Source organism: Ranitomeya variabilis, chromosome 4 (assembly GCF_051348905.1).
Source record: "Ranitomeya variabilis isolate aRanVar5 chromosome 4, aRanVar5.hap1, whole genome shotgun sequence".
Classification (NCBI taxonomy): Eukaryota; Metazoa; Chordata; class Amphibia; order Anura; family Dendrobatidae; genus Ranitomeya; species Ranitomeya variabilis.
In genome coordinates this window covers 21,460,953-21,477,641 of record NC_135235.1, presented here as the reverse complement: position 1 = coordinate 21,477,641, position 16,689 = coordinate 21,460,953, and the positions used below count along the sequence as shown (strand labels likewise).

At 49.3% G+C, this 16,689-nt stretch overlaps 1 protein-coding gene across 2 annotated transcripts in view; it reads right to left on the bottom strand.

Moving 5' to 3' along the window:
- The window catches only part of LOC143769476 (uncharacterized), a 54,124-nt gene extending 37,735 nt beyond the window's left edge, over positions 1-16,389 (bottom strand). Inside the window, exon 1 of one of the 2 annotated variants that reach the window (XM_077258084.1) lies at positions 16,251-16,389. Coding sequence is in view for 1 of the 2 variants with exons in the window: in XM_077258083.1 (XP_077114198.1) it covers positions 15,743-15,803 (61 nt within the window). In the remaining variant the exon portion in view is untranslated. Of the gene's footprint in view, positions 1-15,742; positions 15,890-16,250 lie in introns of those variants that run through there. The other variant, XM_077258083.1, reaches the window with a different exon arrangement.
- Positions 16,390-16,689: the final 300 nt, after the last annotated feature.

The following is a 16,689-nucleotide window of genomic DNA, read 5'->3' as shown; positions in this document are numbered from 1 at the left end:
GGGGTACCCGGAGCCGGGCCTCTAGGTCTCAGTCTTGGGGTTGTCACGGTGGCTAGACCCGGTCCGTGGCCCTGTCTGTCAGTGGGGGACGTCCGGTGCAATAAGTGGTGTTGTAGCGGTGCAGGTCGCGGTAAATAATGAGGACACCAGGTTGCAGTCTCTTTACCTCTTTACTGAAGATGTTGGAGACCTCAGTCCAGAGCGCTGTTAACTGGGTTTTCAGAGACCGGCCGGTCCAATGACACATCAGGAGTTCCTCCTTAAGGCCCCGTCTCACTAAGCGATTTACCAACGATCACGACCAGCGATATGACCTGGCCGTGATCGTTGGTAAGTCGCTGTGTGGTCGCTGGGGAGCTGTCACACAGACAGCTCTCCCCAGCGACCAACGATCAGGGGAACGACTTCGGCATCGTTGAAACTGTCTTCAACGATGCCGAAGTACCCCTGCAGCACCCGGGTAACCAAGGTAAACATCGGGTTACTAAGCGCAGGGCCGCGCTTAGTAACCCGATGTTTACCCTGGTTACCAAAAAAAACAAACACTACATACTCGCCTTTCGGTGTCCAGGTCCCTTGCCGTCTGCTTCCTGCTCTCACTGATTGCCGCCGTACACTGAGAGCAGAGCGCAGCGGTGACGTCACTGCTGTGCTCTCACTTCTCACTGTACGGCCGGCAGTCAGTGAGAGCAGGAAGCAGACGGCAAGGGACCTGACGGACATCAGAAGGCGAGTATGTACTGTTTGTTTTTTTTTACATTTACGCTGGTAACCAGGGTAAACATCGGGTTACTAAGCGCGGCCCTGCGCTTAGTAACCCGATGTTTACCCTGGTTACCAGTGAAGACATCGCTGGATCGGTGTCACACACACCGATTCAGCAATGTCAGCGGGGCCTCAACGACCAAAAAAAGGTCCAGGCCATTCCGACACGACCAGCGATCTCGCAGCAGGGGCCTGATCGCTGGTACGTGTCACACATAGCGAGATCGCTATGGAGGTCGCTGTTGCGTCACAAAACTTGTGACTCAGCAGCGATCTCGCTAGCGATCTCGCTATGTGAGACGGGGCCTTTACAGGTGGGAATCAGTAACTACCTTCTAGCGCTGTGTGTTGTAGTTCTTCCCTGCTGAGCTCCCGGGATAGTCCTCACAACTGTTTCTTTCTGTCTCTACTGTTCTTTCTCCGTCCTCCAGATGATATGGTAGGACGCACCCGTATGACGGGGTAGGCCTGGAGTTCTTCCGGGACCCTAGAGTCGCCCCTCTCCCACAGCTGCCTCCGTTGTCTGCTTAGGTGTTAAGTGAGACAGCCAACCTGTAATTAGCTGTCCGGCCGTGGTTTGCAATGTACTTAAAGTCTCTTACTTGCTCGGCGTTCCGGCCACCGACTGTTTGCGCCTCAGAAGGATGTTGCCTCGGTCTAACAGCAGGACCCCTTCTGGTATTTCTCCTTTTCTGTATTCCCGTTGTTTACTGGTTAGTTCTGCTCTGAGGAGTCTGCCAGGATCCCATCCCTGACAGGTCCTCTCACTAGCTCTTCCCAGCTACTTCTCCCTGTCTTCCTGTCCAACCCCCAGTTTTACCAGAGTTGTGAGGAGTGGCCTACTAGATAGGACCACCCCCCCTGGTGGCCGGAGTGTGAAGTGTGGTGTGAGTGTACCTGATCAGAGAAACTCCTTAGTGCAATCAGACGTACCATAGCTCCCCGTAGTGGCGGAGCCACAGTACTGCAACAACCAGGACTCTGGGGTGCTGCACTCCCCCCCGGTTAAATCCAGTACTCCGGGACTGGGAAAACAAGAACAATAATACATGTTAACAGAAAACACACAAATTTTTGAAATAGCATAACAATTGAACATAACAATGCTTCCCTTTACAGGAGGTGAGGATTCTTGAACGTTGCAAAAGTTAGGTCATGCACAGTTTATGACTCTCAGTTCAGTGGTTGAAACAGCGGGGACCCCGGGTAAACAAAGGGGCCCCCTTTTTGAAAGTTTTTGAGCAATTCACCGTCCATTACTCTATTGTCCATTTAAAAACCTGTAACAAAAAGATATATATACAAACATTTTCAATTAAATAGCAGCCCTTATTAATACCTCCAAAGTTTGTAGCGGAGGGGAGTTTGATTTTGAGTGCTGCGTGTGGACCTTCGCAGCGCAGGGGTTGCTATCGGCCTAACAGGGCCCGCTATGCTTGCTACCGCTGGTGTAGTGCACTGTCTTCTAGCTACACTTCTAGTGAGTTGGGGTAGCACTGGCAGGTTAGGGCTCTCAGAGCTGCTGCTATCAACAGTGGGTACAGCAGATTCACCGATAGCAGAGGGAGGATTTGCCGGTTCAACGGTTGGCATGGCTTCATCAGGTAAGGCTTGTTGAGGTAGTGGGACCGGATGATCTGGTACCACCATTGTTTCTGGTGGGTCCGGCTGTGGAAACGTTAGAACAGGTACCGCGATGGCCTGATTTATCTGAGTCCAGGACTGGGGAAAGTCACCAAGGACAGTATGGAACACCTTCTCCTTTTCTACCGGCGGGGAGATTTCTGGGGCCGTGCCCCTCTCTTTCAGCTTATCGGGGCAGGCCTTAAGGTGATCCCTGGATACCGCTGTCGAGGTCTCCCCTCTGTCCTTACTGATGAGGCAGACCTTGGTGTTGTCGAAGTCAGATGGCAAGATGGTGTACGGTTCCGCTTCCCATTGGTCATCGAGCTTGTGTAACCTCCTCTTTCGCTTAAGCACTTGCTCACCAGGTGACAGGGGAATCGCAGGAGCGTGTTGGTTGTAGTCCCTTTCTTGCTTCTGCCTAGCCTGGGCGAGACTTCTCTCTACACACTCCTGTACTTCGCGGTACCTTCGCTGCCTTTCTGCATCCCAATCTGCATCCGGCGAGGTATCTTCGGGTACTAGGACCCCCATGTCCAGATCAACGGGTAACCGACTAGACCTTCCTCGCATCAGGTACGCTGGAGTACAGTTGGTGGAACTTACTGGGATGTGGTTTTACATATCCACTAAGTCAGGCAACTTTGTCGGCCACAGATTCCGTTCCTCCACAGGCAAGGTCTTCAACAAATCGATTACTACCTGGTTCATCTTCTCGCACATCCCGTTGGTTTGAGGGTGGTACGGTGTAGTTCTGATCTTCTTACACCCGTACAACTGGCAAAATTCTTGGAACACTTCCGCTTCGAATGCAGGCCCCTGATCGGTCAGTACTTTCTCTGGGTAGCCATGGGGCCTACAAAAGTGCTGCTGGAAGGCCCTAGCGGCAGTCCTAGCTGTTAGATCCTTGACAGGCACAACCACCAAAAACCTGGAGTAGTGGTCCACGATGGTAAGGGCGTAGATATAGCCCGACCGGCTAGGTGTCAGCTTCACATGATCCAGCGCGACCAGTTCGAGCGGCCGTTTGGTGATGATAGGCCGCAGGGGAGCCCGTTGACTGTCACGGTCCTTCCTGCGCAGACTACATGGACCACACTCCCGACACCACTTCTCAATGGTTCTCTTCATGCCAATCCAATAGAACCTCCCTCGGAGCAGCTTCTCCAGCTTCTTCCATCCGAAGTGTCCGGCTCCATCATGGTAGGCTCCCAGAACCATGGGCGCATCTCGCCTTGGCACCACTATCTGCCACACCAATTCATGAGTACGTGGGTCGATGCTCCTCCTGCACAACTTGCCATCATGGATAAACAGTTTGCTTCTCCCCTTCCACAGCTGTTGGGTCTCTTGTGGATCATCTGGGCCAGGGTGCAAGCCAGCCTGCGTCAAGAGTTCCTTCACCTGACGGACCGCGGGGTCACTATCCTGGGTTTCTGCCCATCCGTGGTGGGGCAGGGGATTCAGCGCGGCATCCGGTTGGTTTTTGTGCCTGTTCTTCACATGGTGAGAGTTCTGAGTGGCTTTGGGGCGATGGAAGGCAGGCAGCTCCACCTCTTCAAGTGCCTCCGGGTCTTCTCCCACTTCAGGTAAATTAGGCATTCGGGACAGAGCATCGGCATTGGCATTCTGGTGCCCTGCCCGATATTTGATGGTGAAATTGTAGTTGGACAGCCGGGCCATCCACCGCTGTTCCAAAGCCCCGAGTTTGGCAGTATCCAGATGCGTTAGCGGATTGTTGTCCGTGAAAACGGTGAATTTCGCAGAGGCCAGGTAGTGCTTAAACCTCTCTGTCACTGCCCAGACAAGGGCAAGGAATTCCAGTTTGAAGGAACTATAGTTGTCAGGGTTCCTTTCCGTGGGACGGAGTTTCCTGCTGGCGTAAGCGATCACTCTTTCCTTGCCTTTCTGGACTTGAGACAGCACGGCTCCTAATCCCACATTACTGGCATCTGTGTACAGCACAAACGGTTGGTCGTATTCGGGGTAAGCCAGTACCTCTTCCCCCGTCAGCGCCGACTTCAAGCAGGTGAAGGATTCCTCCAGCTCCCCGTTCCAGTCAAAGGGGGTGTTCTTTCCCCTGGTCTTCTTTGGTTGGCCCACCAACAGGTTTTGCAATGGTGCGGCCTTTTTGGTGAAGTCTTTAATGAACCTCCGGTAATAGCCTACCAGCCCGAGGAACTGCCGGACTTCATGGAGGTCACTGGGCTTTGGCCAGTCCTTGATCACTGTGACCTTGTCGGGGTCTGGGGCCACTCCTTCAGCGCTCACCACATGGCCCAGGTACTGCACTTTAGGTTTCAGCAGATGACACTTGGACGGTTTCACTTTTAGGCCGAAGTTGGACAAGGCTTCAAACACCTCGGCCAGGTGCTTCAGATGGTCTTCGTAGGTTTTAGAGAAGACTATGACGTCATCCAGATATAGCAGCACGGTTTCAAAGTTCAGGTGTCCCAGGCAGCTCTCCATCATCCTCTGGAACGTTCCGGGAGCATTGCACAATCCGAAGGGCATGTAGTTGAACTCACAGAGGCCCATTGGCGTCGTGAAGGCCGTCTTCTCTTTGTCCGCCTCCGCTACAGGAACCTGCCAGTACCCACTGGTGAGATCTAAGGTAGAGAAGTAGTTAGCAGATTTTAAGGCAGCCAGAGACTCCTCTATCCTGGGTAGTGGGTATGCGTCCTTATGTGTAATGCGATTCAACTGCCTGTAATCAACACACATCCTCATTGTACCATCTTTCTTTTTAACAAGGACTAACGGAGCTGCCCAGGGGCTACAGCTGTCTCTCACCACCCCAGCCTCCTTCATTTCCCGTAACATGTCCTTGGCACACTGGTAATGAGCTGGGGGTACAGGGCGATATCTCTCTTTTATGGGTCGGTGATCTCCCGTGGGGATGTGATGTTTGATCCCTTTCACTTGCCCAAAATCTGAGGGGTGTTTGCTGAATACCTGCTCGTACTCGTGTACCACCCTGTAAGCCCCCTGTATTTGATGAGATGGGGTAGAGTCAGTGCCCACATGCAATTCCCGACACCAGTCTTTCGAGTGCTCTGCAGAACCTTTGTTCTCCGCCACGTTTGACGGGACCAAGGGTTCAGGTGCCTGTATTACACTATTATTGACAGTGAACAGTTTGGCGAGCGTGGTATACTTGGTTAGGTGGACCTCTTCCTCCCCACAATTGAGGACACGTACGGGCACTCTCCCCTGTCGGACGTCGACCACCCCCCGAGCTGTCAGAACAGTAGGCCTATTGTCTGAATATACAGGTTCTACCAAGGCCTGGTAGTCCCTACCCCTGAGGCCTATGGCTGCTCGACACCATATTAACATTTCACTCTTGGGAGGTATCGCGATGGGGTTTGAATCACTTACAGTGACACGACCAATCTCGCCACCAGTCAGCTCTACCTGCTGTCTCTGCATCAGAGCCCTGATTTCCTTCTGCAGGGCACGTTGCTCACTGTGGCCAGCGTTTTCTGCCACCTGTTGCAACAAAACAATCACTTCTGCAAGACAATTTTCTATAACATTAGTACCAAGAGTCATCATGGGATTACATTCTCGACGATCAATATCTACAATCACAATCCCTTGGGCTTTCAATTCCACCCGCCCCACTTTGATGGTGACCTCCTTATACCCCACTTGTGGCAACGGCTGACCATTACTGGCGATTATGGTGAAATCATCGTCAGGGCCACGAGTAATATCAGCGTCCTCCCAATACCGTTTGTAGAGCACGTGAGGTATAGTCGTCACCTGAGAACCGGTGTCCAGCAAAGCATTCAAGGGGATTCCATCAATCACTACAGGGAGAACTGGTCGTCCTCCAATATACTTGGTTCTCCAATGCTGCGGGCCTGACCGTCCTACTCCTGGGGGTTGGCCCTTTGCCCCAGGGGTTGCTCGTTTAAAGGACAGTACCTTGCAAGATGGCCCACCTGGTGACAGCGGCGGCAGATGGGTCGTCCATCCTGGTGGAAGCGATCGTCGGGCCGGCTCCTGGTCGGCGGAGTCCTCCTCCGTCGCATCCAAGGGACATCCTCCGGGCTGGAAGCCAACTGGATCTTCTCTTTGGGGGCCTCCTGTAGGGACTGCACCGTCCGGGCCAGGGCAGCAACGCTCTTGGTTAGCTCTTGCATCTGGAGACGGAGTCCTGCAGGGGAGTCGTCCTCGAAGCTCTGGGCGTCGGCCTCCGCGGCAACTGGGGTATCCGATGCCACCTCCTGGTGGTAGGTGAGAGCGGGGCGCCTGGGTGGTACTGCGCGGCTGGGCTGTCGCTCCTGCAATGCCTGGATAGCTTTATCTTTAAACTGCGCAAAAGTCAAGTCTGGATTTTGCATGGCCAGGAAGTGCAATTGGCCCCGCTGGTGACTGCACAGGAGCCCCTCAATGAACCGCTCCTTCAGGATTTTATCCTCATCCTGCATGCTGCCGGGGTCACTCTGCTTAATGGCCCGCATCGCTTCCTGGAGATTAAGGGCATAGTCCCGTAAGTTATCCTGCGACCTCTGTTTGCATCCATAGAAAGTCAGTTTAATCTCTGTGGCAGTGCGAGTATCAAAGGTGGCTTTAAGCTTGGCAAAAATCTGTTGTGCAGTTCCTTTATCCTCAGCGGGCCGGGATTTCACTTCTCTCAGAGCCGCCCCAAAGAGTTGGCCGGTTATCATATGGACCTTCTGGGGCTCGGTTAGGGGATAGAACTCGAGCAGGCTGCAGAGCCCTTCTTTAAAGTCAGTGAACGTATGCGCCTCCCCAGAATATCGTGGGAGCCAGGCCGCTCCGGGCAGGTAGGGCATGGAGAAGGGCATTATGGCTTTCGCATTAGCGGCAGTGTCCGACTGGCTGATGGGGGCAGCGGGTTCTGCGGCAGCCAGTGGTGGTATTAGGGCCGCGGCTTCGCCCGCTGCGGGGACCGGAGCTGCCCCTGCGTCCGCGGCTGCGACCGCCACCTCCTCTCCTCCCGACTCGGACATGGCCGTCCCTTCCTCCCACTAACCTGCTGGAGGTCGGAGTTCCTCTTCCGGGATTGGCGTCTCACCGCGCTTTCCGTTCCGCGCTTCTTCTGGCTGATCCCGCCCACGTAGCTAAGGCTCCTCCCTCCGCGCGCGGCAATGGCGAATTTTGGCGGTAACTTTCCGCGGCAAGCAGTAGCACACAGTTCTCTCAATAAAGTACAGTCCAAGCACGATAAATCACAGTTCCAAGGCACACATGACCTGATTCTTCAGGCTTAAGTAAATCCTGTTCGTGACGCCAAGTTGGAGCGCCCCCACACCGCCGCAGGGCCGAGGGGTACCCGGAGCCGGGCCTCTAGGTCTCAGTCTTGGGGTTGTCACGGTGGCTAGACCCGGTCCGTGGCCCTGTCTGTCAGTGGGGGACGTCCGGTGCAATAAGTGGTGTTGTAGCGGTGCAGGTCGCGGTAAATAATGAGGACACCAGGTTGCAGTCTCTTTACCTCTTTACTGAAGATGTTGGAGACCTCAGTCCAGAGCGCTGTTAACTGGGTTTTCAGAGACCGGCCGGTCCAATGACACATCAGGAGTTCCTCCTTACAGGTGGGAATCAGTAACTACCTTCTAGCGCTGTGTGTTGTAGTTCTTCCCTGCTGAGCTCCCGGGATAGTCCTCACAACTGTTTCTTTCTGTCTCTACTGTTCTTTCTCCGTCCTCCAGATGATATGGTAGGACGCACCCGTATGACGGGGTAGGCCTGGAGTTCTTCCGGGACCCTAGAGTCGCCCCTCTCCCACAGCTGCCTCCGTTGTCTGCTTAGGTGTTAAGTGAGACAGCCAACCTGTAATTAGCTGTCCGGCCGTGGTTTGCAATGTACTTAAAGTCTCTTACTTGCTCGGCGTTCCGGCCACCGACTGTTTGCGCCTCAGAAGGATGTTGCCTCGGTCTAACAGCAGGACCCCTTCTGGTATTTCTCCTTTTCTGTATTCCCGTTGTTTACTGGTTAGTTCTGCTCTGAGGAGTCTGCCAGGATCCCATCCCTGACAGGTCCTCTCACTAGCTCTTCCCAGCTACTTCTCCCTGTCTTCCTGTCCAACCCCCAGTTTTACCAGAGTTGTGAGGAGTGGCCTACTAGATAGGACCACCCCCCCTGGTGGCCGGAGTGTGAAGTGTGGTGTGAGTGTACCTGATCAGAGAAACTCCTTAGTGCAATCAGACGTACCATAGCTCCCCGTAGTGGCGGAGCCACAGTACTGCAACAACCAGGACTCTGGGGTGCTGCACAAACACGGCCTAAGGCATTCTTATATAGCAAACAGCCACTGTAAGAAATGATTGAGGGCCCCAAGTCCGGCTACGCACAGCGCTGCACTATGTAACCTTATTGGAAGGGTCCAGACATGGTGTTATTTTGTGGTGCAACTTCAGCAAAATCTGCATCAGATTTTTGTAGATTGCACTCACACTACACTGAAAATGGGAAAACCCGCTGTGAAAATCTGTAACTAGACATTAGTGAATCGGTTCAAAATGTAAGTAATGGTGCAAATTAAGCTAATTTGCAGCAGGCCTTCTGCCATTTGTAAAGGGAAAGTGAAAAGAAAAAAAAAAAAAATTCATATGCTCTTATTTTTCTCTCGCACAGCTCCACGTGGAGCTCCATCCTGACTCTCCTTAACTTTAGCAAGCAATATCCTCTTCTGGTATATTATCATGTGCGCCAGGGCTTCCAATGGCAAGTAGGCCTCCAACGTCAAAGCATACTTTGCCCAAGGCCTAGTCAACTTCTCGAGTGATGAACATTGTGGGCAGGAAGATTCGGCAGAAAGAGAACATCCAGGCATGAACGCTGCATACCAAAGGAAACATGCTGGACAAAGCTGTGCGCCAGTGGGACAAGTGGGCAGCGAGTTTTGTTTTTGGTTTTGTTACACCCTATGTGTGGGAGCATTCAATTCAGGTTGGATACGTTCAATGCAGATTGAATTTCCTGGCCAAATTCGCTCATCACTTTTGGTGACAAATCTGTAAAAGCATTGCAGATATGGGGTTTAATTGTTGTTCTGCCGCCACACTGAAAGTGCGGCTACTGGGAGAAAATGAAAAAATGAACTTTATTATCCCAGCAGCTTCCTGCTCTTAGTCATAAAGGCATCCAAGGAGCGGATTCAGCCACCACTCACAGTACTGTGAGCGGTGACTGTAAGAACCCCGCACTTTGATTAACAACTTGCTCTTCACAGATGCGCTGCAGAGCTGGGTATGCTTAAAGTCACTGCTTATTGTGTCCTGAGCATTGACTGTAGCCGTGCCCGCATGCCTCTATGACTGAAAGCCGGCAGATTTCCATCTGCAGAGTACTGGCGTTTGTGGGCAAGACAGGTTCCCTGTGACCTGCAAAAATCCCCCCCAAAAAACAAAGGTCCCATTCCTTGTTGTTGCACAAGTTTTGGGGGGTGCGCCTGTGACTTGATCGCAGTTCACCGATGAGTAGCTATGACAGTCTGGGATCTCTTGAAGACCTATGTGCCTGTCATTACGGATCACCCTTGAAACCCTGGCTTCATAACAGGACCATGATTTTTTCTGTATACATCAATGCTGTGGTATTGCCGTATATAGCACAAGTGATCAGACTGTCGCAGCTTCAAGTCCCCTAAGAGAACTAACAAGTGCAGTGAAAAAAAAAAAAAAAGTGTGAAAATAAAAAACATAAAAGTTTAAATCATCCCCCTTCCCCCCCCCTAAAAATAGAAAAATTAAAAAAACCTATGTATGTGGTATCGTCACATTCAGAAATGTCTGATCAAAAATCTAAAAATAATTAGCACGATAGATTAACACTGTAAATGGAAACATTTAAAGCACTCCAAAATTATGTTTTTTTTTGGTTGCTGCAATATCATAAAAAATGCTGTAACAAAAAGTCATATCTATCCCAAAATAGCATCAATGAAAACGTCGTCTCGCCACGCAAAAATGAAAACGTTTCAGTTCTCGGAGAATGGCGACGACTGCCAAAACATTTTCACCACTAAAATAATAAATAAAACTGGACGTTTGATATCACTAATTGTACTGATGAGGAGAATGATATTGCGAGTTCAATTTTACCACACAATGTACACCCTAAAAACAACGTGAGAATTGTGATTTTTTTTCATAACTTTTTTCCAAGTTTCCCAGTTCATTATATGGTAAAATGAATGATGTTATTCAAAAGTGAAACTTGTCTTGCCAAAAAAATAAAAGCCCTCATATTTCTATGGGCAGAAAAAAAACCAGTTATTCATTTGAGAAGAAAAAAAAACGAAAAACGGAAACTGTGAAGGGGTTAAGTTGTTTCTTTCCTTTTAAAATCTTTTTACTTCCTCCACAGCCTTGCTTATCGATATTTTTTGGGTGCAGTCCCTGGCTGGAGTAAAGTTTTTGGCTGAGTTTTTTGGGGCAGAGTGGAGGACTAACGTGCAACATTGTAAAAAATTCTGCATCTCTTAGGCTACTTTCACACTAGCGTCGGGCTGAGGTTCCCGACGCTAGCGTTGTCTCCGCCGCACAACAGGTGCAGCGGATGCATTTTTCCAGCGCATCCGCTGCCCCATTGTGAGGTGCCGGGAAGTGCGGGGAGGTGGGGGCGGAGTTCCGGCCGCGCATGCGCGGTCGGAAAAAGCGGACCGTCGGGAGCAAAAAACGTTACATGTAGCGTTTTTTGCTCCCGACGGTCCGCCACTGCACGACGCATCCGTCGCACGACGGGTGCGACGTGTGGCAATCCGTCACAATGTGTCGCTTAATGTTAATCAATGGTGAAAAAACGCATCCTGCAAACACTTTTGCAGGATGCGTTTTTTCGGCAAAACGACGCATTGTGACGGAATGCAGTTAACGCTAGTGTGAAAGTAGCCTAAAGAAGAACAAGAAAAAAAAAAAAAAACCCTTTAAAAAATAAAGGCCTAAATCTCGCTCCTGTGATGATATTGTGGGTAAGGCTCTATTCATATCACATCTGAGGCCTCTATTTAGGGTCTAGAGCATTTCCCATTATTTACCTCTATGTAGGGCTCAGACGAACGCCACCAGGATAGTAGAGTCTTAGTTTATGTTCACACGTTGCGTTTTTGTTGTCTCTTGTGCATTCTGATAAAGTCTAGTGACCCCCCCAAAAAATCATGATGCAACTTCCTTTTTTGGATTTGCACCAAAAATGCAGCAAAACCTGATACTGCATTTTTTTGCAGAGTTATGGACACTTCTGGTTTGTGCCCCGGGTACTTCTACAGCCCAGCACAGGTAACATGTAATGTGAACACTAGCCTAAATTGGATCAGCTTGGAATCCAGAGTAACAAACCCTCAGCTTTGACGTCTATCTGCTTTCAGCCCACGGATTTAAAGAAAGAAAAAAAAAATCCCATTCACTGACAGCAAGCCGAAAGATAGAAATACCTTTTTTTTCCCTTTTACCAGTAAGGTTTCTGCAGGATGGAAATCTCAGCAGCTGCAGAGCAAAAGTTTTCTGTTAACCCTTAAAACACCGGAGTAGGCCAATTAAGCCCTATTCTAGTATCAGGGAGTATCATGAAGGTAAAATTAGCCCAAACTCCTCCCAGGTGAGGCGCTCACACCCTGCGCCTGTATTCGGTGAATGTTTGCATGTATGAAGAGCACCCAGAACAGGCGGAAGGCGGTCAAGTGACCCAGCAACCATTTCTGGAGAAAAGTTATTTCTAATTATGAGAGGCGCGGCCGCAGCGACCAGATCAGTGAAGGAAATACGCAGGACGTAATAAGGGTTCATTTATAGGAGTTGGTTTTCAGCACAATTTTTTTAGAACTTGGAAAATATTTTGTAAAAATAAAAAAAAATAAAAAAATTACAAAATCAATGATCGGACGGCAAAAAACCCTATTTCCCATAGCGTCTCAATCAGACGTCCACATTTCACGTACTTGTGATATGTGCATATTTCACAGATAAAACACAAACCTATCACCTTTTAGGGGGTTGCTCACACATCTGTTTTTTTTTATTATTATTTGAGAACAGATTGTCCATAAAATAAAGAAAGAAGACATGTCTGCTTTTTTTTTCCTCTTTTTTCTCATTAATCAAAGTCACCCAGTCAAATCAATGACAGAGAAAAAAAAGAAAAAAAAACCCTAGACGCCCAACCGTGTGTCGTCTGCACGCTATCCGGCCATTTTTATTTATTTTTTTACTGTTTAAGGCCAGTTTCACACGTCAGTGGCTCCGGTACGTGTGGTGACAGTTTCCTCACGTATCGGAGACGCTGACACACGTAGACACATTAACATGAATGTGTCTCTGCACATGTCAGCGTGTTTTCATGGACCGTGTGTCCGTGTGCAAAACACGGAGACATGTCAGTGTTTGTGGGAGCGCACGGATCACACGGACCCATTAAAGTCAATGGGTGCGTGTAAACATGTACCGCACACTGATGCCGTCCGTGTGCTTTTTTTAAAGTCATAGGGTTAAATCTGAAACAAATTGTTTCAAAACAAGAACACACGGACGAGAAACACGGACAGCACACGGACGAGAAACACGGACAGCCTAGGTGCACACTCGGAGACGGATAGCTCCGGGTCCGTTTCTTCACGTACCGGAAAAATCTGGATGTGTGACCCTGGCCTAAAGGTTGTAGAAATTTTTTTTCTGCATAAGAAAAAAAATAACGCTACACTAATGGCAGAAAGAGACACGTGGCCCGGAAATCGATAAAAATCAGATTCTTTTTCTTTCATCCATGAAATTAAAAAAACAACAAACAAAAAAAAAAAGCAGTATTAAAAAAGGCATGTCTGAACAAGGCTCTGCTAGGCATGCGATGTGTTGCAATACAGATGTGAAATCGGACACCCACCATGACAGTTAAGGGTATTTGTTTTGTTTTTTTGTGGCACCGCTGGATTTCTGCCGGTGTGACATATGATAACTGTAGGTTCAATCGATATGGAGTCACAGTCTTGTGTTTGGTTAATTCTGCATCTGAAATACATTGGATTTCTTGTAGCACATCCATGTGAACCTCCATTATGTTATGATATAATATCGCCATACTGCGATCCTTGCGATATGCAGAGCAGGCGACAACGCCATACAGCCGCACCCTTAAGGCGCATTCAGGCGATCGTATATTAATTCGGTCCCGACTCATTATGGCCAGTGAACATGGATGATTTTTTACATGGACCAAACAAAAAACTGCATCATGCACATCTATGGGTCAAAATAATGCATGCTATGTGGGCGAGTACATGGAGCCGGTCACATCTACAATATGTACAGGTTACTGGCCTGTATTTAAATATGGCCGTCTGAAGGGATGGAAAACCAAACTTGTAAGAAATGAAGTCTGACAGTTCTAGACAAGTGGTCGAAAACCCCTTTGATTGAGACTATACTTATGTGGGGTTAAATATGAATATATTAACGAGACGTTGTTCTCTGCTTTTGTACGGATAAAGCTTATTGAAATGATTAAGTTAGGCCTGGTGTACACAGGCAGTACAGGCCGAGTTCTGTGTTGCGCTTAGCAACCAATGAGATTTTAGCTTTCATTTTTACAACTCATGGCAAGGAGGGATCCGATTGGTTGCCGTGGGCAGCGACGTCTTCATTTTATCTCGGCATTGGTTTATAAACATGGAATATGTCGCTTTTGTTGTAATATGGAAGGGCAGCCCGAGGGGCGACACGGACCCTCTGCAGGCTCAGCAGGTCACCATTTCAATAAGCTTTATTAAAACAAAAGTAGACAACCCTAAATTGCACATCGCAATTGTATAATGAATGTGGCGCATGGGCGACAAATAAGTCAGACATAAGCTCCAGCTTCAGATATCCTGACAAAGCCCCAAAATCCGTGTCATCCTCCATGGGTAAAGAAGGCCTAATCCTGACATTCCCCATTGGAATACACAACTGGTATACAATCAGTGTTTGCGGAGTCTCGGCCTTCTTGAAATTAGTACACCCAAACAGCGCCGAAGGCCAGAGCTCTGCGACAATTAGATGCTCACACAGTCGATTAGCATGGGGGCAATGGAGAAGCATTGTGTTGGCCAAAAAATTATTGGGGGCACAAAAAAAAAAAAAAAAGACTCAAGGGCCCATGCAGACGTTTGTGCACATTGGTCTGCGCACGTACAGGCCTCGTCTCTTCCGACCTGAGTGTTACAGACTCATAAAAATGTGTGACCTGGTCATACTCGGGTCGCGAGAGCAGAGGCCAGTCCACGTATTGTGTTCTCAGATCGGATCGAAATCCACGGACGTCTGAATGGAGCCACCAATGCTGAAGACCCGGGGCAGTGCACATGCCCTGCCATTCTGGCTGAGTTCCCTGAAACTCTGCCAACGTTTCAGCCACGCAGGTCCTTTATCAAGCCAAGAAAAAAAAATGCATGATGTTAGCTGGATAAAGGCCCTGCGTGGCCGAAACGTTGCTATTTTTCCTGTATGTACACAGGTATCAAAAATCCATTTGGAAGGAGAATACACAGTGCCTTGGATTTTTATAATACGTGCAGTTTTTACAACCCAGTGGAGGAGCTGTACTAAGTGTGCACGGGACACGGAGTGGTGCATGGGATATACCCTGTATAGACACCATTTTGAATAATACGTCAGCTTTAACACAGTGATACAATTGGACCCTTCTTCCAGCACTCTCCATCATGGAGGCACCTACTAGTCATCAGCATCCTGGTGCAATGATATCATAGCATTGCATTGCAACAGAACGTTCTGTGAAGCTCAGATTAGGCGAGCGGGCGTCAATACTTTTTAAAAGGGGCTACTTTTTTTTTTTTTTTTTAAGTGGTTGTGTGTGTTCAAAACGTAATGCTGCATTCACGCTATGTGACTGCAGAATCATGACAGCGTGTAGGGTGCACGCACACTGTCGGCAATAAGTGGGCGGCCACTTGACCACATTTACGTGATTTTCGTACGCGTTTGGCTTTTCTTCATAGAAGTAAAGTGAGAAAAGCAAAGTGAGACGAGTCGGAGCATGACCACATGGAGTAGAGGGTCATTATTACTTTTGGAGTGGGCACTCCAGATCCATTACTGTAAGAGGGGGCATCACTCTCGGGATTGCTCGTTATGCACCTGCAATTTCACAGTTGCAAAATAAAATCAGATCCCATATTGTAGAATTTGCTGTGACACCAGAGATCCAAGTGCACGCGCCTCTAATCTGCAGACTGGCACAATATATCGTCACGGCCTAAAAATATAGATTGGATAAATAAATAAATAAAAAGTTTCCTCCCTCCAGATATAGGTGTACGTGCAGCCTCCCCCGTCTGGACGAGCAGGATTCCCCGCAGGACTCGGAAACCGAAGTCAAGTTCACCCACCTGATAAATGAACACGGAGGTCCACGGCGCTGTGGTCCCCAGAACTACCCGCGATAGACATTAACCCCTTCCTGTACACCCTCCTTCTGGGTGATCGATAAATGCCATTATTGACGAGCTGAGCTTTTTTTTCTCCCCTTCAGCCTGGCTTTTGGAATCTGACCCCCTCCGTAGTCCTGACCACTCTGAGCGTCCGGTTAAACATTACCCCAAAGTTACAGATCAGCTACAGATGTCATCGCCTCTAATTGGACTTTACGAGTCATCGACTCATTGCACCCCCCGGGGCTTTTCAGGCCTCGTGAACTTGTAGCCATGGTCTACCACTTTACAGTCCAGACCACAGGGGTCCGCAACCTGCGACACTACAATTCCAAGCATGCCCTGGAGCAGGTTCGAGACCGCCGGTGTGCACAGCGCAGACACAGGAAGAGTAAAGGTTACTCCATACACAGAAGGGTGGGACGGAAAGAGCAAAAGTAATGAAAAACGCAAAGTGTGATCTCACCTGTGCACTGCGGAGATTTCCCAGGGGGGTCCACGGCAGCGAATCGGGCCCCCCCTAAACGATCAGGATGTGACAGTCACACTGTGGTCCCACCAGGAATAAAGGTATTTCCTGTAATGGAGAGGAGAGCAGGCAGGTGAGACAGGCGCAGTATGTCAGGGACATCAGAGAGGGAGAGACGGTGGGGGAGGGGAGGCACAGGTGAGACACACCTACAAAAGCATGGACGTCAGTGGCAACAGACAGGCAGGGACAGGCAGAGAGATAGCGTTACATGTGGCAGAGACAGCCCAGGAGAACGTACAAGCAGGCGAGACACGTACAGTACCCGGAGAAAAGAAAATTACTGCGTCTTTAAGAGAATTAAACACCTTTTACCGCCTCTGTAAATTAGGAGATTTCCAGTGAACATAAATCCTTAACGTCGCCTCTTCTGCAA